This window comes from Podarcis erhardii (assembly GCF_964252035.2).
Source record: "Podarcis erhardii genome assembly, chromosome: 6".
Classification (NCBI taxonomy): domain Eukaryota; kingdom Metazoa; phylum Chordata; class Lepidosauria; order Squamata; family Lacertidae; genus Podarcis; species Podarcis erhardii.
The window spans coordinates 11226009-11252963 of record NC_138510.1 but is presented as its reverse complement, the minus strand read 5'-3'; the positions used below and the strand labels follow the sequence as shown (position 1 = coordinate 11252963).

Here is a 26955-nt window from a genome sequence, read left to right as displayed (position 1 = left end):
TCCGGCCCCCCAACCATAGAGTCAGGAGGGGAAGCGCGCGAGGGAAGAGGAGGGAGCGTACGTGGAGTGCGTACCCGCCGCCGCCGCACTCAAGCCACTCGGGTCTATCGGCTTGGCCGACGCAGAGCGGCGACGCGATTGGTCGAGTAAGCCCCCCGCCCCGCCCCCCAGCTTAAGCCGAGCGCCTTGGTACGCAAACAGCGGAGGTGAGGTAAGCGCGCGGGCGGCCGGCGAGCCGAGCGGCGCTGCGCACACGACGTACGCGCGAGCTCGACGACTGCTCCTCTCTCCGCCTCTCCACCTGCCGCCCTCACGCACTTGGCGTACCGCGGCCTCCTTTCCCTACGCACTTGGCGCACCGAGATGCTCCTGTTGGCCAAGACAGGGAAGAGATGCTATTCGCTTGCGACAGGAAACCCAGCAGCAGGGATGCACCATGTGCATTGCAAAGGGGGAGGAGGGGAAGGAGCTGGATTTGGAGGAAGGGGGGGGTGAGCGGAGCAGCTCAGGTGGCTTTGCTGCCTCCTCCACCACCAAGCCTCGGCAGCTGGCTCTCCGCCTTGCATTGGGAGTAGGAGCGTCCAGGTAAAGGGGGTGCACGAAGGTTCTTGGTGCAATGCCCCTGGCTCATTGCAAGGCGCAGATTGTACCATCTGCTCTGGCTCCCCTCCTCATGCACTGCGGCGAATGCTGTGCCCGTGCACGGCAATAGCAGCTAGATAATAACAATATTATTACATCCTGGGAACCACTATATTATTTGACACATCTTTTTAAAAAAGACCATCCCACCATGTCGGTTGCCTTTGCTTCTGCTCGCCCAAGAGGCAAAGGAGAGGTCACCCAGCAAACTATCCAGAAGGTAACAGAAAAAGAACCGGGGGAGGGGGGTGGAATTAAGAGCATGCTTTAATATAGGCAAGCGTGTGTGTCAATGTGTGTGCAAGTCTCCATCGTAGGGAGTGGGGAGGGGGAAGGGTAATTTAATAAGATGCTCCCGCTAAGTAGTGAATTTGCAAGGGCTTGGGAAGATGGACCGCTGTAGAAGAGAAGGAGGAGGCGGAACAAAGCAAAGGTGTTCAGATGATGGCAAAGGGAGAGGGGGAAAGATGGAAAGGATCAAAGGAGCCGAGGGAGAATGTTGCAAAATGAGACGGATATATTTTCCTTGCAGGATCTTCGTGCTTGGAAATACTTGCATTGCTGCGTACGTTGCAGAAAATAGCCCAAAGTGCAAACAGACTGTTGTGTGTTATATATGACAGCATAGCAGCGTTTTTAGCACAGAAAGAGAAATCTGCCTATTTGTGGCCGTACGTCTTTATCTTTGTATTTTCCTGTTCGTTTTGGAAGGCTCGTCATGGTTTTAAAGGGGACCTTAAGGAAGTGTGACACTGGATTATCGCTGCTTTTCGTCTTAAGGCTTTCTCTTTTTTATTACTATTATTATTTTAAAAGAAAATGTGTATTGATGTCAAGTGTTTGGCATGGAACGATTCTGTAAGATCCTCTGAAAAGCAACAACGTTGCAGATTCAAAGGCAAAATCTTAAATGCTTGATGGAGGGAGGTTCGGGCATTTTCATTAATTCATTTCTAAATGGGAGCAGAATTGTAACCTTTGTAAGGAAAACAAGGCAGGTGCTCCCCTGTGTACAAGTTTGCAATGCCGCTTTCTGAAGAGGAGAAAGCCCTGAGAGGGAGAGAGGCAGGGGAATGTACCATCCAAGTTCTCCCCCTGCCTCCCTTTCCCAGGGAACGGGCTGTAAATAATAGGAGAGGTGTGGAGATGTCAATAATGAGTAATAGATCTGTTAACGCTTAAACAATACGCTATTTCCAGTGCCTGCCTGTCAGCCTCCCTCTATCATTGGAAGCGGGCATGCTCCTAGCTTTACTGTAGCAATTGTTCAGGAGTCTTAGCCCAGGGTCTTGGAAGCAGCCAAGGAGGATTAAAGATCTGATGACAGATCTGTTTGTCAGTGATGATGGAAAATGCAAGAAGGAGGTGTTGGAGCACAAATCTGCAGCACATAGACAACGCTGTCTTGCAAAAATGCAAGATAGCTTGTTTAAAAACTCACCCTAGCAGGTGTAGATCTGGAAGTGTACATTAGGCAGGTTAGGAACCTCCTGCCCTCTCAATATGGGTAGGACAAAAATAGCCAAAGTTAAACGCTTAAGGCTACAGTTCCAAGTCTAGGAAGCAAAGCAAGTGATTTGACTTCTGAGTAAACATTTGGCTGCAAGTCACATTGACTTCCATGGGAGAGATGATTGTTTATATAGTACTATAGTGTTTTATATGGGAAGATAGGAACCTGCCTTATACTGAGTCAGATCATTGATCCATCTAGTCCAGTATTGTCTACACTGACTGGCAGCTGCTCTCCAGGATTTTAAACTGGGGTCCTTCCCAGTTCTGCTTGGGGATGCTGAGGACTGAAGCTGGGACCTTCTGCATGCAAAGCAGATGTTCTTCCACTGAGTTAGGGTCCTTCCCCATATCAATCCCTGCCCCAAGGAGCTTACAGTCAGCAAACAGATCTCAATATACGTGTCATTGTCTTAATGAAATAAATGGGTCTTTCACATCCTTCACTCTCAGATTAATAATAATAATAATAATAATAATACCCCACTCATCTGACTGGATTTCCTCAGCTATTCTCGGTAGCTTCTAACAAAATATTAAAACATGCCCTGTGTTGGATTTTCTTACAGGTTGCTTGTTGGTACTGGATTATACCAGAGCTTAGTTGACAAAGCTGTTTAGTAGGCTGGTGTGATACTGTGAAATAGATCTCAAACAACTCAAATAAAATATTCTGAATATTAGTTCTGAAAATGTTTTTAATTTGGGTTTTTAACACGATGTGTGGGAAAAGGTGTAGGCATTTTGTGGTGCGTGCTTCATATAAAAGTGAGCCCTTATCGTTTGCACTGCAACTCTTTTGCAATCATTTTGTCAAAGCATTTCGTGGAAATTGTTTGCTTATTTGGATTCCTTGCTACTGTACATTTAAATCCAAGACTGAGAGCTAATTAATCCTGGTTGGCATTATTTATGCTTAATTTGGCATTCACGGGATTATCACTAGTTTAAGGCCAAGCAGAGCATGAAGGTGGTTGCTATTAGCATCTTGTATTCAGGGATACATACATTATCACTGTGTTTGAAGGTTCTACTGATAGGTTTATTGACTGCCATCAGATGTTGCCAACCTTTTGGGACACTGTGGGCAGAGTGGGAACTTTCTCTCAAAGTGTGATAGGCACACCCCCCTCAGATTGCTTCTCTCCCACACCCATTTCTGAGTCAGACAGAAAACCAGAGGCTCAGTGAATGCAAGAACTGCTGCTTTTCCGTGGGGACTGGGTAAAAAAATGGATCCAGCAGAACTAAAACAAATCTTCCTGAATTTGCATGCTTTTGCGACAGGGATCCCCAAGAACTTTCAAATTAAATCTTTCAGTGGTAGACTACTCAGTAAAAAAAAATTTAAAAATCACAGATCCGATGCTTGTCAGCACTACAAAAACATTAACTCAAAGCATATCCTTGTGATCGTTACACAGCATGACAATGAAACCACCAGAACATCTGTGTATGCATAGGTGACCTATGATTTGATACTGGTTTTGAGGTGATCCCATAGGAATCTATATAATCTTCCCTGTGTTACAGTGCAGCTTTTCAGCCTGTTCATTATTATTAGTAGTACTAGTAGTAATAATAAAGCAAAAAACCACTGCTTGTCGGGGAGAGACCATAGCTCAGTGGTAGTAGTAAACATGCATTGAATCTCTAAGTTTAAAAGAATCAGGACATGTACTCTGGACTTTAGGAAGGCCGGTTGCAGAAAGCTCAAGGAGCTACTGAGTGAGATCCCATGGCCAGTAATACTCAAAGAGAAAAGAGTCCTAGATGGATGGGAGTTTATTAAAGGTGAAATATTGAAGGCACAGGTGCAGGCAGTTCTAAAGAAACAGTGTGACTGCATAAGGAGCTTACAGATGAGCTGGGATTTAAGAAGGGCATGTATAAGAAATGGAAGAAAGGGAAAATCACAAAGGAGGAGTATACATGAGTAGCCAACAGTCGCAGGGTGAATGTCAGGTTGGCCAAAGCTCAGAATGAGCTCAGGCTTGCAAGAGAGGTTGATAATAATAATAATAATGATGATGATGATGATGATGATGTTTCTTCAGTGGTAGGCCCTCAGGGTCTCTTCCAACTCTGTGATTCTAGGTGGTTCAAAAGACCCCTGTCTGAGACCCTGGAGAACCACAGAAAGTGAAAGCAGACAATATTGGGCTAAAGGGCAAATTGTCTGACTTGAGATAAGGCAGGTGTTTCAGTTCCTGTGTTATCCCTAGGCCCCTGTCTACTTAGGGAGCTGCCTTATACTGAGTCAAGACCACTGGTCCCTCTGTCTAAGCATTTTCTACACTGATTGGCAGCAGCTCTCCAAGGTTTCAGGCATTCAGGGACATTCCCAGCGCTACTTGGAAATGCTGAGAATTGAACCAGAGATTTCCTGCATGCAAGGCAGATGCTACAACACTAAGCTAAAGCCCTTCCAGAGTTTCGGCCACACCCCCTTGTTTACTATTATAGATCATCTCCATGCTATTCTGAGTCTTAATGCCACTGTAGTCATTGAAAGTAATAACAACAACCTTGTGATACTTAGATGAAGGGCTGCATAGAAATTTAATTCTATTATTAGTATGAATGAACTGTATTACGGTCACAGACCAGGATTAAGAAAAGCATATAGATAAAATAGCAGTTGGGATTTTTGACCGATAATTGTTAGGGCAAATGAGGACAAGGAAACAGGCATAAAACATCTGAATAAAATACAAGATTAAACACAGATAATGGATAGATAAAAAACTAATAATTGAAACAGATAAGAGCTAAAAACCAACAAAGAAACGCAAATAAATAAATAAATATTAGTAATATATTTATATTTATTAAATTTCTATGCTGCCCTTCATCTGATGATTGCAGGGTGGTTTACAATATAAAAACACAAAAATACATATCATAATAACAAACAAAAATAATACTCCAGCATTATATGTAATAAATATAAGCAAGGTGACAATTATTTGCATTATTATTATTTACTGAATTTATATACTGCCCTATACCCGGAGGTTCATGAGGTTTAGTCCAGATTTCAGTGTGACAGTCTAGCTGTGGCTGGCTCATGTCTATAGCCACTTTATTGGTGAACGACTGCCCAACAAAAAGCTCTCAAAGTTGTTTGCATGGTAAAGGGTGGCTTACAAACATAATGCTTTGGGGTAGTCTTTCACACGTAGGCCTTCCTTGCACAAAGAAATGGACTCTCTCTCCCATCTTATTTCTTTCTACGCAAATTCCGTCTTTCTTGGAGAGAAACCCCTCTCTGGAAGCACCTGCTTTCCTCCCCCAAGACCTAATTCAGGAACAGATCAGATAATGATAACCATCTAGTTTCCCCTTTTAAAATTTATTTTTAATTTATTAAACTTGTGTATCACCCTTCCTCTGGAGATCTCAGGGTGGTTCAAAAGATAAAAACTCAAAACAGACAATAGGAACAAACACATTTAAAAGGGCATAGGATGTTAGTCAGCCAAACGCTGGTTGAAGATGAACGTTTTCACCTGGTGCCTAAAGGTGTATAATGAAGGTGCCGGGAACATTTGGAAGAGCCACAGATTCCCCACTTCTGACGTGCGTATGAGGTGCATCTTGAATACTCTGCTGTTACAGATGTTGTGCTGTTATAAGCCCCTCAGGTGCCCAGGCATAATTTCAGGGGTGAAAAAAAGGCAGAAGTGAGTTGAAAGAGAGAGCTAGTTATCATGGAACACTCTGACCCCCAAACACATCCAATACCTTTTAAAACAACCTAGTTTATGGTGCTGGTAGAGACCCATTTCCATCCATCTCCTGTTGGACTACAGCTCCCATCATTCCTGGCCAGGGGCTATGCTGGTTGAGGTGAATGGGAAGTATCCAACAACATCTGGAATACATCAGGCTCCCCATCCCTGGCATACATTATTAGTTACCCCTTAAAAAGCAGGAATGGGGGATATGTGACTGACCAGATGCTGTTATACTCCAATGCCCATCATTCCTGACCATTGGTCATGCTAGCTGAGACCAAGGGAAGTTGGGAGTGGCAAAGTGTACGGAAGGCTAGAGGTAGGCTGACCAAAATGTTTGAATGGCATGATCCCATTACCCACAGGTCTCTGTAACCCCCTGGCCAATCTCTCATTTGCTAACTGTTCCTCCACTCCTGGCATAATTTGCTTTTTGATTTGATCAAATATCTGTATGCCACATTCCCAGGGACATAGGAAGCTCCCTTCCACTGTCAGATAGTTGATCCATCTTTTTCATTATTGCCTATATTGACTAGCAGTGGCCTACCAGGGTTTCAGACGGCTGACATTCCAGGCCCTGCTGGGAGATGCCAGTGGTTGAACCTGGTAACCTTCTGCATGCAAATCAGATGTCCTGCCTGAGCTACTGAGGAAGCTGAGCTCAGGTCAGCTCAAAGGTTCCTCACATCTGCCATAGAGCCATGGGAAAGAGCCTCAAGGAGTGGACACCTGCAGTCTCTTCTGGGAGCCACAGTTGGGCCTGTGTTATATATGGAAAAATCTGAACAACTTCCCTAAGCCCCCGACAGTCATTATGTTTTATTTATCTTACTTCATCTCACTTTGCCCTCTCTTGGGAAGTTGCAGATCGTGCCCAATGGGACAGATCAAGCAAATGGGGAGAAAGCAGTTGTGAGGATGGTGTGGCACTACTCAGGGTATCTTGACCAAGCCCCACCCATAAAACCTGCAGCTAGCATTGCAGAGACACACTGTCCTCCCCAGCCCCAGCCCGAGAATTTGTGTGTAAGGGCTAAGCCCCTAAATACCAGGAATGGAGAGCAGGATTTGACCACAACACACAACCACAGTACAGCACTACTGTTTCCTTTGGAAGTGCACGGCAGCTATGCATTTGCAGGAGATAAATTCAAACGGATGCATTTTCCAGAGGAGCCATTGTGGTAGGAATGAACAAGTTGCCTGCCCTGGTGTTCCATGGCTGAGCAAGGCATTGTGCTTTGTCTTTCTTGTATCCCAGTTTGCAGATGGTTTAACTTGCCCCAGAGAACTTTTGGGGAACCACTAGACACAGCCGACTGCCTTACACTGAGTCAGACCATTGGTCCACCCAGCTCAGCATTGCCCACGCTGACTCTCCAGGGTTTCAGGCAAGGCTCACTTGCAGCCCTACCAGGAGATGCCAGGGACTGAGCCAGCAACCTTCTGCATATGACTTTTAAAAGACATCTGAAGGCAGCCCTGTATAGGGAAGGTTTTGGAAGCTGCCCAGAGTGGCTGGGGCAACCCAGTCTGATGTGCGGGGAACAAATAAACAAAAATGCAAAGCAAATGCTCTGTCACTGAGCCTATGTCCCTTCGCTAAGAACCAAGTTTGCCTGTCCCCTACCCCCAATTTTATATTCTATTTCTTAGACTGAACATTTTGAAATGCTATATAGGGCATTTATAAATATTTTTCTGTAGCTTTTGGGGTAGAAACCGGAACAAACTGGAAATATATACACCAAAGAAATGTTTGTGCTTCCTCCAGTTCCTTTGCACTGATTAATATACAAATGTGAAATGCTACGAAAACCTAGGCAAAGGGATGCAGTCTGTGGCTGTGTCATTTTTTAACAACAACAACAACAACAAAAAGCAGCAATGAAATTATTTCAGGACTTCAACCTTCTTCCAGATGAATTAAATTGGTGACCGGGGAGTGGGGGGTGGGCAGGATCCTTTGCTCCATTCCTTTATGCTTTTCCCCAGTCGTGTTCCCTAGAAACAGAAAGGCTTCTTCTAGAATTTAGCCAAAGGCATAGTTCAGTCAATCATTGCTTTTGATTTTCTCCTAAATGCCATTTCACTGGTGCGTGGCTGCACAAAATCCCCCTTCTGAATGGAAACGTCTCTTAGGAGGGAGAATGGATTGAGGATCTTCCTGCTCTCCTGCTTCAATCTGCTGCTTCAATCTAGTCACTGATGCAGATTTCAGGCCGAGTTCTGCATCCCTGGTTCTTAGACCACCATCACCAGCTTGGATGCTTCTACCGTGGAATAGGATTTAATGCATGGCTTCCATCTACCAGGAACTGTGTGTTTGGTATTGTGGGCCCAATTCTGTGGAACGTCCTTCTAGCAGAAATCAGACCCCGGCTCCCACTGAACTTCAGACTTCTCAATTATTATTTTAGCAAGTGTTTTGAGTTTCTGATTCCATGGTTAATTTTGTTGTTGTTGTTGCTTAGTCGTTTAGTCGTGTCCGACTCTTCGTGACCCCATGGACCAGAGCACGCCAGGCACTCCTATCTTTCACTGCCTCCCACAGTTTGGTCAAAATTTGGTTTGGTTAATTTTAATAAGTGTTTATCTTTTGTAAACTCATTGTACACAGTTTAGAAACCATGCTGCTAAGCGGTATATAAATTGTTGAAATAAAGAAAATAGATGCAACAAAAGAAATAGTAAACCAAAAGGGTTCCTCTCCAGAATAAAAGGGTTGATCATGCAGCAGGGCCTCTTCACTGATCTATGTGTTTTTCAAGGCTCAGATTAATTCTACTGGATTCAGCTTTTACCCAGACCCCATGGAAAACCAAAGTGTGCACAGAGTGTTTTACCTGCAAGGGGATGGAGAAGCTGATCCAGGAGTGGTGTGCCCCACTCTAGCTAAAAAATCCAAATCTGTTCACAGACCTAAAAAGGGTTATGAGCCCTCGAGTAGGCAGTACCAGCCGGTGGTCTAATTCTGTATTAGACAACTTCAGGTATTAATTTCCATAATGGTGGGGTGCTGCATTCATATTAATCATAAATAACTATCTCCCTGCTTCTTTCACCTTGCTTTATCTACTTTTAATGATGATTAATGCACGTGCATAAAGAGCGTGCAAGGAAAAAGAAGACTACAGAAAGTTTTAGCTAAATAAAGGAGGGAATGTACAAGGTCCCTGACTATGTTTCAGTCAGTCATATCTTGATCTTTTATATTCTGTTTTTAAATTCAGATGTTGGATGAAAACCATCATCTAATACAGTGTATTATGGACTATCAAAGCAAGGGCAAAACAGCAGAATGTACTCAGTGAGTATGATTTTTTGTTGTTGTGTTGAAATATATGTGTTTATTGTTTTATTCATTTAAAAGCCTTTCTAAACTGCTTTATGTTTAAAAACATCTAAGCAGTATAGAGAAACATCACATAAAAATAGACCAGTGTCATAAAAACAGAAAAGCAACACAAAAACAGGAATCTAGTTGTAATAGGGTCTAAACGTATGGGTCAAGGAAAGCCTGGGCAAAAAGATATATCTTTAAAACATGTATGAAGGAACTGATGGATTGTGCTTCATGTATAGCACAGGGAAGGGCATCCCATAGTGCAAGGGCGGTAGTGGAAAATGTCTGGTTTTGGGTTTGACCTGTGATATTCTGTAGGGTGCAGTGTCACCGACAGGATTTCCCCAAATGATCTAAGTGACGTTGCAGGTTTGAGCAGGGGCCAGGTGGTATTTCAGGTAACCAAATCTCTAGAAGTTCAAAAATTTATGCTAATAACAAGATCTTGAACATGGCCTGGGGCAGGATGACATTGCATGCTTAAACAGGTGAATGTTAACTCTTGACTCCTGTTGCTACACAAAACCTGTGTTTTGCTGAGCTTGCAAAGGTGAGTTAGATCAGATGCACATAGCCACTCCAGAGAAGAAAAGGTGTTTTTCTAACCAGCTTTACTTCCTTAAGATAATGTCATGTTCCTTTGCTTACAGATATCAACAAATTTTGCACAGAAACTTGGTCTACTTGGCAACAATAGCAGACTCGAACCAGAATATGCAGTCCTTGCTTCCTGCTGTAAGTACTGACTGATGAGATTGAATGAAATCCAGTACTTGCAGCTAAAGATATGCTTTTTGTGGGGAAATAAACAATGCTGCCAACATGAGCACAAACCCAATGTGGGCATGCCTGGAGCTGATTTCCCACTGCACATATTCTAGGGTCAATACCATGGTTATAGAAAGTGCATTTCCTTATTGCTAGCCTGCACATACAGTGGTGCCCCGCAAGACGAACGCCTCGCAAGACGGAAAACCCGCTAGACCAGTGTTTCCCAACCTTGTGCCTCCAGCTGTTTTTGGACTACAGTTCCCATCATCCCTTGCCACTGGTCTTGCTAGTCAGGGATGATGGGAGTTGTAGTTCAAAAACAGCTGGAGGCACAAGGTTGGGAAACACTGCGCTAGACGAAAGGGTTTTCCGTTTTGGAGGCGCTTCGCAAAACGAATTTCCCTATGGGCTTGCTTCGCAAGACGAAAATGTCTTGCGAGTTCCTGCGGGTTTTTTCCCCTCCCCCCCCTTTCTAAGCCGCTAAGCCGCTAAAAGCCGCTAAAAGCCGCTAAAAGCCGCTAAGCCGCCAATAGTGCTAATCCGCTAAGCCGTCAATGGGCTTGCTTCGCAAGACGAAAAAACCGCTAGACGAAGAGAATCGCAGAATGGATTAATTTCGTCTTGCGAGGCACCACTGTATCTGGGGACTGGTCTGCACATGAAGTGGTAGAGTCTTGGGGTGGAAGAGCTGGAGTGGATTGTGCCATGCTGGACTGTAGGTGGGGAATTGCATTTAAGAATTTCCTCTGAATTGTTAAAATAACAACAAAAAGTACTCCTTGCAAGGAAGGGGGCTGAAAAAAATCTTTATCCCTGAAAAGCTAAGTAATATAGGTTGTTTAATTAGCAAATAGTTGTTGTTTTTTGCATGTAGAAATGATACAAATGCCACCACCCCTCCAAGACAGTCTGAAACGGTATTTGCCAGAATTCACCTAGCCCAGTCTGCTGTAGAGAAGGGCATCCAGTATGTGACTTCTAGACAGGCCTGAACTCCAGTACCTTGTTACCAAATTGGACACTACCTTACCTGGAGAGGGTGGCTTTTCATCTTTTCAAGAGTTGTGGGGAAGTGATGTTGCAGAGATGCAGCAAGCCTTATTCTGATATTGCAACTGTATACTACAGAGGTAGGGAACCTCAGGCCCTCCAGCTGACAGGCAGGGGGCGGGGCTGAATGTATATTGAAATGAGCCTACTGTAGAAAGGTCAAATTTACATTTGTTTCTCCACCCACTTTTGCCTCCAGTCCTGACAATCACTAGCATGTGGCCCCTAGAAGGCTGCTCAGAAGAAAATGCGGACCTCAGGATGAAAAAATTCCCCATCCCTAGTCTAGTTATTTCTTCTTCTTTCTTGCCTGCTCTATACTGGTTGGGAAAGAAGGGTGGGTAAGAAGCTTGACCCCTGTGGCAACGGAGTAGGAAAACTCCTCCAGCAAAATATCTCCCTGCCCTGGAGAAGGCTCTTAAAAAGGGGATACCATCTCCCAGGTGGAAGTTGGCAATACTGAGCTAGATGATGAATGGGTAATAAGACTTCATTCCTAGTTGGGTGGGATGTATGTGCTGATATGTACATGTTTCATTTCAGGATGCAGACATGCAATTGGGAGAGTTGCTTTATTTTGCTATCTAGTAAAGTTATTGGCCTCTGCTGCTGCTCCTTCCCCTTAATATTTTAATTTTATATTTAGACTGCCATTTATTCCAAAAGATCCCATGGCAGCATGCACAAAATCCTATATAATACAGCTATTTAAAATAATGATTTTTTTAAAATAAAGAATTCCAAAAGTCTAATTACAGTGCAGTGGTGTACAACTGTAGTTTGTGGGTCTCCTTATGTCCTAAAAGACCAAAGGAAAAGAGGTGTCTTTAACTGACACTGAATAACATTGGATATGTACATGCATGTTATGAAACTGGGCCAGGTCAAGGTTGGGTTTAGACATATAAAATGTTGACTATGTCCCTTCAATGACCCAGCACAAATTCTCTATTGACTTCAAAGGAAGCTTCACCTGCACAGGAAAACTAGACACAGAATTTATTTAGCTAATATATATCGTTTGCATTTGTGAAGTTAAAATTGGAATATTTCAAAATGTTCAAGATACTAAGCTACATTTTATGTTGTTTTGGAAGTGCTCATCTAGGAGTTAAATGTGACAGGCTCGGGCTTTGTGTGTGCGTACATGCACTTGTTTCACTGTTTTCTAATTAACTGTCTGGTAATTAAAATGGATTACAAAATAGCAGAGCTGCAATTATCTGACATATTTTCATGTATTTCCATACTCCAGTGTTAACCTCCAAACCTGATGTTAATCTTTTGTAAATATCAGTGCTTTTTATCCAAGAGTCGTATAATTTCCCACACAAACCAAAAAACTGTTTCATCACGGTCTGCTTAGATGAAGGAGGTGATGGTATATGTAATTATCATTGATGTTGATTTTTTCATTACTGAAAAGTCTTAGTGCTGCGTTGATTCATTATTAATCATGTCTAATAATAATAAATAATGGCAGGAATTCTGTCGGATCCCCACCCCTCATAGCTTATTCCTATAACAAATCCCTCTTGCTGAATTTTTTTTCTCTTCTCCTTCTTGCCATCTGCAGCCACCGACGCAAAACATGAACCTCGGTCCGGGAGGAATGAATCAGAGCGCATCCAACCAGACTCTTCATGCACAGAGCAACCTCAGTGATGCAATCGGGACAGGCCTTCCGCCTCCCTCCCTCATGCAGAGTCAGATCAGCAATGGTGAGCTTTCCATGGTTGCCTGGCAACTGCATCGCAAATGCCGAACGTGCTTCTAAAGGAGCCTTTTATGGCTGTTTAACTAGCCTCTCGGGCATGTGGAAAACCTCGGCATGGGCTTAAATATGCACACAAATCGGTTACAATTCTTCATACAGTTGCCACTAGCATTCTGCAACAATGGAATTGAGGAATAGGAGGAATTGATCCATGAACACTGAGGTGGGTGCTGTTCAAGTTCTTGAGCGTATGTTGGCTTTAGCGGCTTTTGTGGGTAGCATAAAAAGCACTGGTTGCCAGCATCAAATTCTCACTGTGTCACCAGTGATCTAATTTCAAGCATTTTGAAGGGTGAAGGGAGCCCAAGAGGGAGCATGTAAATGTGGCACAGAAGAAAAGGTCTTTCACTTTTCTTCACTCAAAAGGCCAAATTGTTTTAAGGTCTCATGCAGCCTGTTCCTGTGCATATTTACTTAGAAGTAAGTCCCACTGTACTGATGTATCCTTTTCCTAAAGTAAGCATACCTAGAATTATAGGCCCCCTGCCCAGAGATGGAGAACTTGGGGATCCTCTAGGTGTTGTTAAGACTCAGTGTTGGCTACCCCTGACTTTATACAGCCCACGTGGTTCCGTGCTCACCTTCTCTTCCCTCCCAACCCGACCCAAGTATTTATTCCTTCTGTCCTATATATTTGTGGCAATTTTAGGTTCCTCGCTGGATGTCATTCCCAAACTCCAAACCATTCCCAAATGTGACATGGGGGGGGGGATTCCAATCCTTCAAAGTCCTTATTTTGAATCTAAAAAGAACTGGGAGAGGTAAGATATAAAGTTGCATAATGTGAGCATAGTTTTTTGAGCTTCCTGGCTGCACAGTTTCTGCAGCAGAGATGTAGAAAGCTTAGATACTGGCAACTTGAGAGTGAAGGAAGGTAAAATCTGAACAGGATTCAAAATCAATATTCACTGCTGCCCCTTGTTTCCTTCTTTGCTTTCTGCTAGGTCCCAATCACGTGTCTATGCAACAGTCAGGCCAGAATACCATGCCCACGACTTCCCTGAGCATGACTGTCAGTAGCCACGGAACCGGAACCGGCTATAGCCATACAGTGCCTGCATCTCAGAATGTACCAATGCAAGGCCAGGGATCAATAGGCAACTACGTCTCACGAACAAATATCAACATGCAGTCCAATCCTGGTATGGTTGGCTTAGTTTGGCCTGGCCTTTTTTGTTGTTGGATAGATATGCCATTTTAAAGTGTCATGGGGCTCTTGGCTTCTGTGACCACTTATAACAGGGTCAGACCTGGGGAGGTGGGCAGTGGCAGGAATCAGGTTCAGAATACGGCTACTGAAGAGCTCCAAATATTTCTGAAGCTTCTTTCAGAGAAGGGAGTGGAACGGACTCCCTTGGGAGGTTGTGGGCTCTCCTTCATTGAAGGTTTTTAAGCAGAGGTTGAATTGCCATCTGCCATAGATGCTTCAGTTGAGATTCCTGCATTGCAGGGCGTTGGACTAGATGACCCTTGGGATCTCCCAGCCAACCCTATGATTCCTTACATTTTAGCATCAATGATGTACTTTAAAAAGAGAGAGGATAGATCCCTGCCCCAGGTGGTTTATATTCTAAAAATAGATAAAGGGGTGGGAAATTGAGATGGAGGTAAACATATGCTGTTATTTCACATATACTTAAGTACAGTTGCAATATATATTTCTTAAACTGAAGTTTATTCTACTCAGGGCTACAGTGGTAGTAGTGGAGCACTGTGTAGAGAATTTGAGAATGTAAAATGTGTGTGTGTGTGTGTGTGTGTGTGTTGCAGTGTCCATGATGCACCAGCAAGCGGCAACGTCACATTACAACACTGCGCAAGCAGGGAGCCAACACTACCAAGGGCAGTCTTCCATTGCCATGATGAGTCAGAGTAACCAAGGCAACAGCATGATGGGCCAACGGCCAATGGGCCCTTACCGACCTTCACAGCAAGGTAAATAAGAACCAAGGACTCAGAACTGTATAGCTCCGCAGTGTTGTGTGTGTTCAAAGGGCATGACCGTATGAGATGGAAGATCCATGGTTGGATGTGAGCTGGGTCTTTTTAAATAGCAAATTCAACTGTTGAGAGGCCTACCTCAGGTGTGGAAAGTAGCACTAGGGAACCAGGGTTAACACTTCTTCCCTCATCACTGCAGTTTTTGTAGTTGCAGGGCAAAGAGCAGTTGGGGAGGGTGTGATCCCAAAAAATGGCACCGGATGAGTGAACCAAAACAACCTTCCAGTGCTATGGTCCTAATAGAACTCAGTTTCTCACACTGAAGTTCACAGCAGAGGCAAGACTTGAAGCCCACAGTGCTAGGCCAGAACCTCCTCTGTATAGAACAGACTTACAATTCAGGCAGATAGGGTATCACTCCCTTTAAAGAGGTTGTTTCAGTTATCCACCTTTGATCGCACTGTAGACTGACAACGGTACTCTCACTCTGCTTTGTAGGTTCCTCTCAGCAGTACATGGGCCAGGAGGAATACTACAGTGAACAATACAGTCATGGACAAGGTTCATCAGAGCCCATGAACCAGCAATATTATCCCGATGGTAATTTTGCTGAGTATTGGGGAACATGGTTCCATAATGCCGTTGACCTGCAGAAGGCTTCTGGCACCCAGGAATGGAATTGAAAGACGGAGGCCAATCCACACAAATGCTCCCAAGCCTTTACCTGAAAATAAGACCTTACGATATTTATTGGAGCTTTATTTTCAAGCAAGTAGGCCTGAGATCACTGTGCCAGGGGTGGGTTGGGTGGGTGGGTGGTGGTAGGCAAACTAGTTTGTAGGTGGCATAGTTGAACCAAGGGAAAAGAGGTAAGTTTGGACAGGGTTATATCAGCAAAGAACCCAGACCACAAAAGGCAGAAAGAAAATATGCAGGGTGGATCAGGATTCAGTGCCAATAAGGACCACCATACACATGGTGAAATGGCAACCAAAATGATCAAGGGGATGGAGAAACTCCCCTATGAGGCAAGTAACAACACTTGGGACTTTTTAATTTAGAGAAAAGAGGCAACATGATAGAAGTGTATAAAATTATGCATTGCATGGAGAAAGTGACTAGAGCAAATTGTCCCCCACCCCCTTAACACTAGAACTCGTGGACATCCGGTGAAGCTGAACATTGGGAGGATTTAGGAGGCAAAAACAAATACATCTTCCCACAGCACATAGTTAAACTGTGAAATTTACTTCCATAAGAGGCAGTAATAGCCACCAACTTGGATGGCTTTTAAAAAAGGATTCGACGAATTCAAGAAGGATAAGGCTATAAATGGCTACTAGCTCTACCTCTACTGTCAGAAGCAGTAATGTTTCTGAATACCAGTGGCTGTTGCACTCTGGTCCTGCTTGCAGGCTTCTGATGTGCATCTGGTTGGCCACTGTGAAAACAGGATGCTGAACTAGATGGGCCAGGTGAGCCAGCAGTGTCAGCAAGTAGGAGGGTTAAGGCGCACCAGGATTGCCAGCATGGTGTAGTGGTTAAGAGCTGTAGACTCGTAATCTGGTGAACCGGGTTCACTTCCCCGCTCCTCCACATGCAGCTGCTGGGTGACCTTGGGCTAGTCACACTTCTTTGAAGTCTCTCAGCCCCACTCACCTCACAGAGTGTTTGTTGTGGGGGAGGAAGGGAAAGGAGAATGTTAGCCGCTTTGAGACTCCTTCAGGTAGTGATAAAGCGGGATATCAAATCCAAACTCTTCTTCTTGGCAGTGGGCTCTCTGAACGGAACTAGGCAGCAAGAGGGGTCAAACAGCTGCAAAATGTATCCAAAGAAAAACCTAGGAAGGCAGCTGGAGAGAAAACCCTATGTCCTTTGTCTTTGAAGTGTTTCAAGGGAAACTTTCTCATGGGATATAAACCTTACAGCTCCAAAATTTAGAAAAATAAAAACAAAGTTTTGAACCTTTGCATGTCTCTTTTTAGAGATTTAAGTGCTGCTATCTTTCTCCCCATGTTTTTTGATTAATCCAGGTGTGAGCTACACTTCAGTCATATTTACATTGCAGATGTTAACTACCCATCCTCCTAATGGGACTTGTAGTTCTGCAAAGGGAGTAGTTCTGTCAACAGAATTCTGTGCACTACATCACACATTTGGCAGGAGCCATAACTCAACTGATAGTAATACAAGTTTGAAATTGTCATGCATCTGAAAAATGCACAATTTTTAAAATATCAATTTCTTATGTACCTTTCTTTTTGTCATAGGTCACGGTGATTATGCGTACCAGCAGTCATCTTATTCTGAACAAAGCTATGACAGATCATTTGAAGATTCTACACAGCACTACTATGAAGGAGGTAAGAAGACGTTATGGAAGCAGTTCTTGTAGAACGCATCAGATGTTGGGTGTACGTACGTACGTACGTACGTACACACACACACAGTGTTCTACTGCTGCTAGCAATACAAAGATATAGCTGTTCCGTCTTCCTCTAAGAAGATGTCAGCCGCCATCTAGGTAATAGGTATAGTAGGGATAGGGAACCTGTGGCCCTCCATGTTCCTGAACTACATCTCCCGTTCTTCCTGATCACTGGCCAGGGCTGATGGGAGTTGTAGTCAAATAACATTTGGTGTGCTATAGGTTCCCAATCATTGGGCTGAAGGTAAGTGCCTCCCAGGAAACTGCCAGCAGCAACTGACTTCTAATGCTGGGGACAACAAAGGCCCAGCTGCAAGGTTCCTTGGTCCATTAAGCAGGGCAATGAATTGGCCCTCTTCTCTTATAGTACACACCATGTCCCAGGGAGGGGCTTCAGACTTAAGGGGAGAGTGTTGCAGTGTTAGTGTAAGCAACAACATGCCCACTACCCCCAGTTTGCTCTGAATAAAGGAACCTCCATTATACCATTGCTTCATCTAGCTTATTAGTAACCATACTGACTAGCAGTGTTTCAGACAGAGGTCTTTCTCAGTCCTTCCTGGAGATACCAGTCATTGAACCTGGGACCTTTAGTATGCAAAACATGTTGTGTCTATTTGCATGCTCTGAAGCAACCTTAAGATTAGATGGATGGGACTGAACAGTCAATCAGCTGTTGAGTCCAGCCACATACCTCCAGTCTTTAAGCATTAAGTGCCAAAACTACACCTATGTATACTCGTCTGCTTCTGGAGGGAAGGAAAACCTTGCATGGTATTGTCTACAACCCCTTCTTTCATGGCAAACTAGAACTTTTTTTTAAGTACAAGTCTTGAAGTATCTGAATTTCTATTTTTTAAAGTTTCCACACAGGCTACTTATATGCATGCTCAATGGTGCAGGTGACTGAAAAGCTCCCTCTGATCCTAGAAATCTGTATTGTGTGAGCCCTGCAAAAACAGGCACCTAGGGATACTTCACACACTTCTTTGTGCCATATGCAACCCTGTGAGTGTAGCCATATGAAGGAACTGACGCATGAGCTGGAGTAATTGCATTGGCAGGCACCATTTCTTATTGAGAACTGGTGTGAATACAGTGGCACATTACTCACTCTTTCACACAGATTAGTGCTTGGAAGTGATGCCTGCCTTTTATGGATAAGCTTCTCTCAAACTGGCTGCATCCATGGAAGATTTAGAGTATCCCATTGAACCCTATGTGGATGTAGGGTGCTGGTTAGCTTGCAAATCAACCCTATTGATATTCTGTCTTTAGGGAATTCCCAGTATAGCCAGCAGCAGGCGGGATACCAACAGGGAACTGTACAACAGCAAACGTATTCACAGCAGCAATACCCAAATCAACAGAGCTATCCAGGACAGCAGCAAGGATATGGTGAGAAAATGTGTATTGCCTTGCTTTGCTCTACTTTGTAGCTTGATTCTGCACAACTGTGTACCCATTCTCTCTCTCTCTCTTTCTCTCTTTCTTGCTTTCTTTCTTTCTTTCTTTCTCCCTCTCTTTAAAATTTATCCTTTTTGAATTTTACAACAAAACATGCAAATTCTTTAACAAAACCAATAATTCATATCAAATCAACCTCCCCTCCCCCTCTATCTGTGGATCCTTCCATTTTGTCTTTACTGCTGCATATCCAAAATAATTCCTTAATTTTTCTCTAAGAATTTCCTTTATTTAGCTTCACTGTTCATTTTATGTCAACTCTGCTAGCGTTTTAATTTGTTTACAATTATTTTTCAAATATTCAACAAACTTTCCCCAGTCTTTATTAAAAGTTCTTTCTTCCTGGTTTCTTCTTCTTCTTCTTCTTCATCATCATCATTTATTATTTATACCCCACCCATCTGGCTGGGTTTTCCCAGCCACTTTGGGCGGCTTCCAACAAAATATTGAAATACAATAGTCCTTCAGATGTTAGTCCTCCCTTATTCCAAGAGTTCAGGGCAGCATTTGTAGTCCCAACCCCTTCCATCCTCACAACAATCCTGCAAGGCAGGTTGGGCTGACAGAGAGAGAGGTTGTGGGGAGAGTCTGGCTTTGTAGCTGAATGGGATTTTAACACTTGTCTCTCCAGTATAAATCCAATTCCCTAACCACCATACCACACAGGTTTTCTTTATAGTAGCCTGTTGATTCAAAAAGAACCACAGAAGTGTCCCATGCTCACTTACCTAAGGGTAAGATTTGTTGATATAGTGGGACTTACTTCTGAGTCAACATGCAAAGGAGTGGACAGTAATGCAAATAAGACCTGTGTCTGCAACTGTCTTCTGAGCCTAATTGTAAGTTCAGGGATATCATCCTTGCTGTCAAGTTTTTATTAGTCATTACCATAAGAAAAACACCAAAACTAAATGCAAAAGTAAGTACTGCCTTGGAACCTTTGAAATCCAACAAAATATACATACAGTTCTTCTCCTGTCAGTCTATTATCACTATAAAAGCAGGTTTCATACATAAAAGAATCAGCCTGGGGGTGAAAATCAGCTTCACAAGCCCTCCTTGAAGGCCTGCAATCTGGATAAATAAGATTGCTTGGTCGTAGAGACAGAGTTGCTACTGCTGCTGCTGCTACTGCTACTACTACTACTACTATTATTATTATTATTATTATTATTATTATTATTATTATGGCCTCAGCTTTGTTAACTTTTAAATGGCCAGTGAAAACTTTCCTATGTCAGTCAACTTTCAGTTAAAGAGCCGTGCTGGTTGTTGTTATATGTTGTGCTTGTTTTTATTTTTAATAGTTGCTGCCTTGTTTCTGAAATTATAGTTAGATTGCCTTTATGAAATTATTGGTTAAATTATTGTAGCTGCTCTGTCAATTTAAAAAGTGGGATATAAACAAATATGCAAACAAATATGCAAACAAACTCAGAAGGAGAAATTTAAGTATGTAGTCTACTATGCATGTATCAAAATTATGTTTATATTCTTCTGCTGCCAGGCTTTTAAGGACATGATGCAACCTACTCTTGAACTCTTGACAAGACTTTTGCTGTTATATTCCCAGGTCCAGCCCAAGGAGCCTCATCACAGTACTCCAGTTACCAACAGGGTCAGGGGCAACAGTATGGAAGCTACAGAGCTTCACAGACAGGACCATCTGCACAGCAACAGAGGCCTTACGGCTATGAGCAGGTAAATCTTCCCATTTAGATTCCTGTAATGAACTCTATATATGGCTACCCTTGAAAGCAGGCTGGAAGCTGCAGCTAGTCAAAATGTGGTGGTGGGTCAGGTTGTTAAATGGGTCATCCTGCTAGAATCACATTACTTTGATCACATGGGACTTGCGCTGCCTTCCAACATGCTACTGGTCCCAATTCAAGGTGCTATTGTTACATAGTAACACAGGAAGGTGCCTTATGTAGTAAGACCATTGGCCCATGTTGGTCAGCACTGCCGGCACTGAATGCCTGCAGCTCTCCAGGGTTTCAGACAGGAGCTTCTCCCAGCTCTATCTGGAGATGCTGGAGATTGAACATGGACCTTACAAAGCAGATGCTGTTCCAATGAGCTTAGCATAAATAAGTAAGCATGCTAGTACACAAGGAGAAAATTGTGTCTGCTTTGCTCCTCCCTAGCTCCTGGTGCTGCCACACAACTGAGTGTGTCTGAACCTGTGCTCCCCTAAACAAATCATGAGCCATAAGCCAAGAAAAAAATGTAGTTTGTTTGGAGGACAAACCATGTGGCCTGGTGTGGACGTAACTTTAAGCTTAGCTCCAGATAGCATGACAGCAGCAAAAGCTGAGGAGGAGCAAAGTGCCCAATTTTTCCTGAGTATTTGCACTCACTCATGGTGAGCCATAGTTTGGTTTAGTGTTGCATGTGAACCAGGCCTATGTGTCTGTAGAAATGACTGTGTTAATTTCTCTCTTTCTCTCTTATTTTTAACAGAGCCAGTATGGAAACTATCAGCAATAAAAGGACAAGCACCCGTGTCAGATTTGTTTCAATATTTATGTCCGTCTTTTGAACTTGAATGTACGGGCAGTTTTTGATTAATCGTAATATGTTGGTTAACCCCCTTAGCACAAAGGAGCATTTGTCTGTGAAATAGTATTCATTTCATGCTGGATATGAAGCAGTGCACTACTGGTAACAAGGCAATGCTTTAACGGTTTGGTATGTTTTGGTGCTGTGTATAATACTGTATGTTGATACAATGCAAAGGTTCTTCCTTCTCCTGCCCCCACCCTCACTTGATGTCTAGCTTTAGAGGTTACTTGAACATCAGTATCCACATCACACCCAGCTATTTTTCTTCTTCGTCATCTACAAGGCTACAATATTCTGTAATACATCAAACACATATAATTAAGTTTTTCGTGCTCTGCTCATGTAACTGCTCTTAGCATTGTTTTCAAGGTGAAACAGCCTGGATGTGCTGCAGATTATTTTGTATCCACTATCCTCTGAAATCAATAGATCCTAATTTGATGGTATTGGGATAGGCTCATTTTATTGCATTTTCTTGGTTTTTATTCTGAACTGCAAATACTGAAATGTATGGGCATGAGTTTGATTTGCTAGATACTTTCAAAGTGAAACAACAAATTAGTACAGCAGTAAGTAGGGCCTATTTAAGTCACCTTTCCACCAACTATTTATGATTGGGGTTTATTGCTGACTTGGGAACTGGCCCTGTTATGGGAAGATCCCCTTATATCCCATAGCAGGTCAATACCAAAGAAGCATTAAACTGCTGAAATGTGGGCAGTAGTTCCACTGAATTTATATTAAACCACCAGAGAAGACTACTCTATTTCAGCTATCCTGGATATATGACCACGGGTTCAGTTAGTGTGTGGCCAAGGCATCTAGAATCTGGTAAAGGAAAAGATTGATTCCTTCTGTACCTATTGTATAATGTTCTTGGGGAATTCATGTACTAGGACACATTTTTATGCATCCTGGCCCAGGTGATGACATCAACATAAGGGACATTTGTGGTGTCCTGTAGCAAAAATAAGTCTGCAAGTTGCTTCATGAGACTTGCATCTCTTGTATACGTCTATCTGTTGCATTGCTTGGAAAATAGGTGCCTTATCAAGAAGGCAAAGCCATTACAGGCTCCCGGACTAATAATGAAGGGCAACAGAAGAGCTGTGCTTCCATTGCTATGGGGCTGCCTGATTCTGGGAAGAGATTTGCCTCTCTCTACTGAGTGTCCCCACAAGGAACCTTCCTTCTTCAGGCGGCAAGTATGTAAAGAAAATGAATTTCCTTCACATAACTAATTTACTGCAGGATATAGTGTATATTCAGTGCCAAAATAGTTACCACTGTGGGGAAGACCCAGTATAGTTGCCTTTGGCATAAAATGGGATTCTTGTAAAAACAAAGTTCTATGATTCATTCAGTAACAATTCAGTGGGGTTTTATTTCCAATTGAGTGTGCTTAGGACGGCTACCATAAAGACTTACACCTGATTTAAATATCTGCAGTATGACCATTTACAATAAAATGTACTGCGGAACAAATTTAGCCAGTAGGATGATGAAATGCAGCCAAAGCGAAGCACTTTAAAATTCCATTGATTTCACTGGGAGAGCAGTGAGTGTGTGCTTGAAATCAGTGGGACCAAACTCAGCTTAACTCTAATTGGATCTGGATTGTCTATCTGCCAAAGCAAAAATTCACTAGTACCATTTTAATCTTGTTATCCAAGCTGTAGGTAAAACAAACTCCAAGATTCAGTCTGTCAAAAGTCAATATAGCTTCATATCCACACAAGTTGTTGAGAAGCATAAATGACCATCCAGACTTTACTACAAAGTAACTGTATCATGCACATTAGAGATAGTGCATGTTTCCCATGCAGCTGATTAGCTGCCAATTCATTTTCTGATCCTTCCACTTACTCAGCCTTCCACCAAGAAATATAGCCATAAACAAAATCAGGTTACAGACTTAAGGGCTGCATTCAACTAAGTCATACTCTGAGTAGACCGATAGAAATCAACGGACAAGTTAACTGAAGACTTTCTTCTGTAATAAGATCGTTGACCTATATATTACAATGGCAATATTTTTATGAGCATATTTAGACTAATTGATATATTGCAGTTTAATGTTTTGATTTTTGTATTTTTAACCTTATGATCTGCCTGGACATTTTTTTTTAACGAGGGGCAGAATATCATTTGCTTCAATCAATCAATCAATCAATCAATCAATCAAAAAGATAGTCATGCCTAACTTAAGTCTATTTATTTCAGTGGGTCTACTCTAAGTACGATAGCTCTTCCTTGGTATTTTGGCTTCAGTAGCAGTTTGGAAACTCTGTTTCCAGTAATCAGATACAGTGGTGCCCCGCAAGACGAATGCCTTGCAAGACGGAAAACTCGCTAGACGAAAGAGTTTTCCGTTTTGGAGGTGCTTCGCAAAACGAATTTCCTATGGGCTTGCTTCACAAGACGAAAATGTCTTGCGAGTTCCTGTGGGGTTCCCCCCCCCTTTTTCTAAGCCGCTAAGCCGCTTATCTTATCTGCTTATCCGCTAAGCCGCTAAAAGCCGCTAATCCGCTAAGCCGTCAATGGGCTTGCTTCACAAGACGGAAAAAACCGCTAGACGAAGAGACTCGCGGAACGGATTCTTTTCGTCTTGCGAGGCACCACTGTATATTCACGGACTGTTTATTATATTTAACTGACTGGATCCTGCATTGTTTGGAACTACAGAAAACATTGTAGCATTTAAAAGGCACTGTTGCTATAAAAATCATTGCTCACGGTGTGTCTTTTGGTCACACTGGGTTTCTTATGCTGATCACCTGCTGGGAATGAGAGAGCAGGTACACACCAGGCATTCAGTATCACATGGATCCCTACTCGGGGAGGGCAGAAAAGAGAGGGAAAGGAAGTCAGTAGGTCTTTGGCCCCCTCATCTTTGCAGGGCTCCTTCACAATTCTTGCCTGCCCTTTTTATCAGTTATAAAGCTCAGCCCTCAAAGCTCCTGTACAGCCTGACAGTGTCTAAGACAATACAGGGTAGTAGGTTAAGAGAGATCATCACTCCAGGAGGAACAAACTGCTCTGTAAAATCCTTATAACCCAGGGACAGCGGCCTTGTAGCATTTAGAGGGCTACAAGTTCCACACCTCTCCTTCAGTTGCCTCAGCTAGTACTGCTCATCCCCATGATTTCTGCAGGGGTGCGTATCTGAGGGGCACCCACGCTTCCTGCTTTCTGGCACAGCCTTTCCCTTCTGCGTACAGAAAAGGGAGCCACACAGCCCTTTCCCTATGATACCTTGGGTCAGATGCCACTCAGCTCTGAATGCAAGTGCTGCCCAACATACAGTTTAAACATAAATAAACCAAACTTAAAGCTTCTAAAACATTTAAACTGTAAAAGATTGGCAAGATGTTCAGTTTGTTGTTCAAAACTACAGGATTTCTCAAAAAGTGGTGGGATTTTTTTTAGATAAATAATCTAAGATGAATTTGAGTACATAGGTTTACTCAATTTAAGAATATAATATATTTTATCATTATATTGTAAACATCTGGATGGTTTAGATTTTGTGTGGAGATACCAATTTTCAAAAACACGGACCTCCAGAAAATAGACACTGGACCCCAAAAATATCAATATTACTATTTATTTAAAAAATGATCCAATGATCTATGAGAATACTGTACAAATATGAGGGTCAGGGAAAGTGCTGCTAGAAAGTGCTGCTCAAGATCTACCCTTCTGCAAAATGTATTTAGGAACTTTTATTCCACTTAAAATAAATTAAGAGCATATAAAGGTATAAATGAAAACTATTTAATAATTTTAAAGGCAGCCATAGGGGGGAAAAACTCCAATATACCTAGCATTGCTAACAAGCAGTCAGTGAAAATACAAAGCCACACAGGCCCAAAGCAAACAAATCAACATTTGTATAGTTGTTCATCAAGAAGAATTTTTCTCTATATTGTCATTTCTGTCTTCCTTTTTCTGAACCCTTCATAGCACTAAGCACAGCGATGGCTCTATTTACAACTCTGCCAGTGCCATGTAGCACTTTTGGGTGATGGCCAATAACTCTCTGCCTAGCCTGCTTGGTCATGCCTGCAGGAGGAACCCTCACAACCCATGTAACTGCACAACAATGGGTGGTTATGTTCACAGGGAGCAATCAAAAGAGGCCTTTGCAAGAAGCCATGAGCCCCTGGTGCAGAGTACCCTGGCCAACAGCCACTGCAAAATTTCCAGCAGTTGTTGCATGGCAACTACACTGTAGGGTCTCCTATGTTCCTGGCATTTGTCAGGACTTGGCTGTTTGTGCTGATGCAGGAGAGGCTCATACCAGTGCAGTGGGAAACACTAATGGATTGCCTGCCTAGAACATCGAGGTGTTAGAATAAACAATGGTCACCTTCACATTAGAGTTTACTGATAGCCAGAAAAAATTGCATTGCTCCTTACCAGCTTTGACATCTGCTTCTCGTATGGTTTTTAGCATTGCTGAAAATCATTTTTTAAAGACCACAAGCATTTTAACAAGTAAAACAGCAACATTGCATCAGTTGGAAATGTCTTACATTAAGAATTTCTTGAATGTTGTGTATATACTGTATTTGAAAGAGCGCTTTGGAAATAGTTTGTACATTATTTCCTAATTTATACATGATTTTTAGTGTTAATATTTCTAACTGTTAATAACAAAATATTTAATGTGTTGTCCATTTTTATGTATTGATGTGGAAACAAAACAGTGATGCCAGCATTTTGACTTTTTTCATTAATTGTATCATATTTTCTGTTTTGTAATACAGAATGTTTGGACATGTTTTAGGTTAAAATGAATTGATTGTGAAGCCAAGTAATGGTACTTTTTCGTATGATGAAAAGACTTTTAAAAGGACTGCTGTAATCATGTTTGAAGTCTGTTCTTTTTTTAATTGCAGGTTTAATGAAAACAATACATTAATCACACTTCATTTATATTCTGAAATATTTCAAGTAAAGATCATTGCATGAGAAAAAGTGTTAATGTCAGTTTTCAAAATGTCAAATCTCATTTGAATTTCAAGATCAGGTTTTCTAGTTTCCTATTTAGCCAATGATCTCACTAGAAGGCATGACACAGTAACATAGAACTGCTATAGTCATAGAATTAAAAGAGTGCCGCATGAATTCCAATGGTTCATTGGCAATCCACTACCATGGGGGTAATTTACCAATAAGCTATTGGAATCCAATTTAATAAATTTGAATTTAAGATTAATTAATTTGTTTATACCCTGCCTTTCAGAATAAAATATTTCCAAATAATTTCTAGTAGCAATAAAAACAGTAGTAAAGAACAGGCAGAGCAGAAAATACACCAGCAAAAAATGTTTTTAAAACAGTATATAGCAGTGAGCGTAGAAAGAAGAATACTTACCCCTCATAGAAAGCCTGATGGAACAAAAAGGTGTCTAAAAACAGTAAGAGAGAATTTGTTGGATTTCTCTAGGGAGTGTTCCACAACTATGGAGCCAATGAAAAAGCCCTGTCACTGGTACCACCATTCTGACCTTAACTAATGATGAGCTGGAGAGCAATGCCTTCATAATGGTGTAATCCAGGTTAGAGAACCTCAGGCCTGGGAGTTAACTGTTGCCCTTGAGACTCTTTCCAGGCCATTCTCTCACAAGCCCTTTCTCAAGCCCTCCACAAAGCCTTTGCATGGCAAGAATGTGCCATTGAATTGTGACAATGTCTTTTGCATTCC

General features: G+C 42.5%; 1 protein-coding gene and 1 long non-coding RNA gene across 6 annotated transcripts; one reads left to right on the top strand and one right to left on the bottom strand.

The window, feature by feature from the left end:
- The first annotated feature begins 21 nt into the window (after positions 1-21).
- SS18L1 (SS18L1 subunit of BAF chromatin remodeling complex) lies at positions 22-21187 on the top strand. Of its 5 annotated transcripts, none has more exons than XM_081867971.1 (11): positions 22-211; positions 9131-9207; positions 9894-9978; positions 12641-12785; positions 13786-13983; positions 14612-14776; positions 15281-15382; positions 17053-17145; positions 18489-18608; positions 20251-20378; positions 21141-21187. In XM_081867971.1, the coding sequence occupies exons 2-11, from the start codon at positions 9131-9133 to the stop codon at positions 21165-21167; spliced, it is 1140 nt and encodes a 379-aa protein (XP_081724097.1). In that variant the 5' UTR covers positions 22-211; the 3' UTR covers positions 21168-21187. The 5 variants fall into 5 exon arrangements, with proteins under 5 accessions (XP_081724097.1, XP_081724095.1, XP_081724093.1 ...); XM_081867967.1 differs by lacking the exon at positions 22-211 and adding an exon at positions 379-862; XM_081867968.1 differs by lacking the exon at positions 22-211 and adding an exon at positions 895-1075.
- Positions 17161-26955, bottom strand: LOC309345200. The gene is made up of 3 exons (XR_014158087.1): positions 26747-26955; positions 26626-26659; positions 17161-18427 (listed from the first exon to the last, which is right to left on the bottom strand). It is a non-coding gene; the product is annotated as an uncharacterized lncRNA (long non-coding RNA).

Coding starts and splice junctions, on each gene's coding strand:
- SS18L1 (XM_081867967.1), top strand. CDS start 794: ATGTCGGTTGCCTTTGCTTCTGCTCGCCCAAGAGGCAAAGGAGAGGTC. Junction 15,383..17,052: donor CCAGCAATATTATCCCGATG/GTAATTTTGCTG, acceptor TTTTTGTCATAG/GTCACGGTGATTATGCGTAC. Junction 17,146..18,488: donor ACAGCACTACTATGAAGGAG/GTAAGAAGACGT, acceptor TTCTGTCTTTAG/GGAATTCCCAGTATAGCCAG.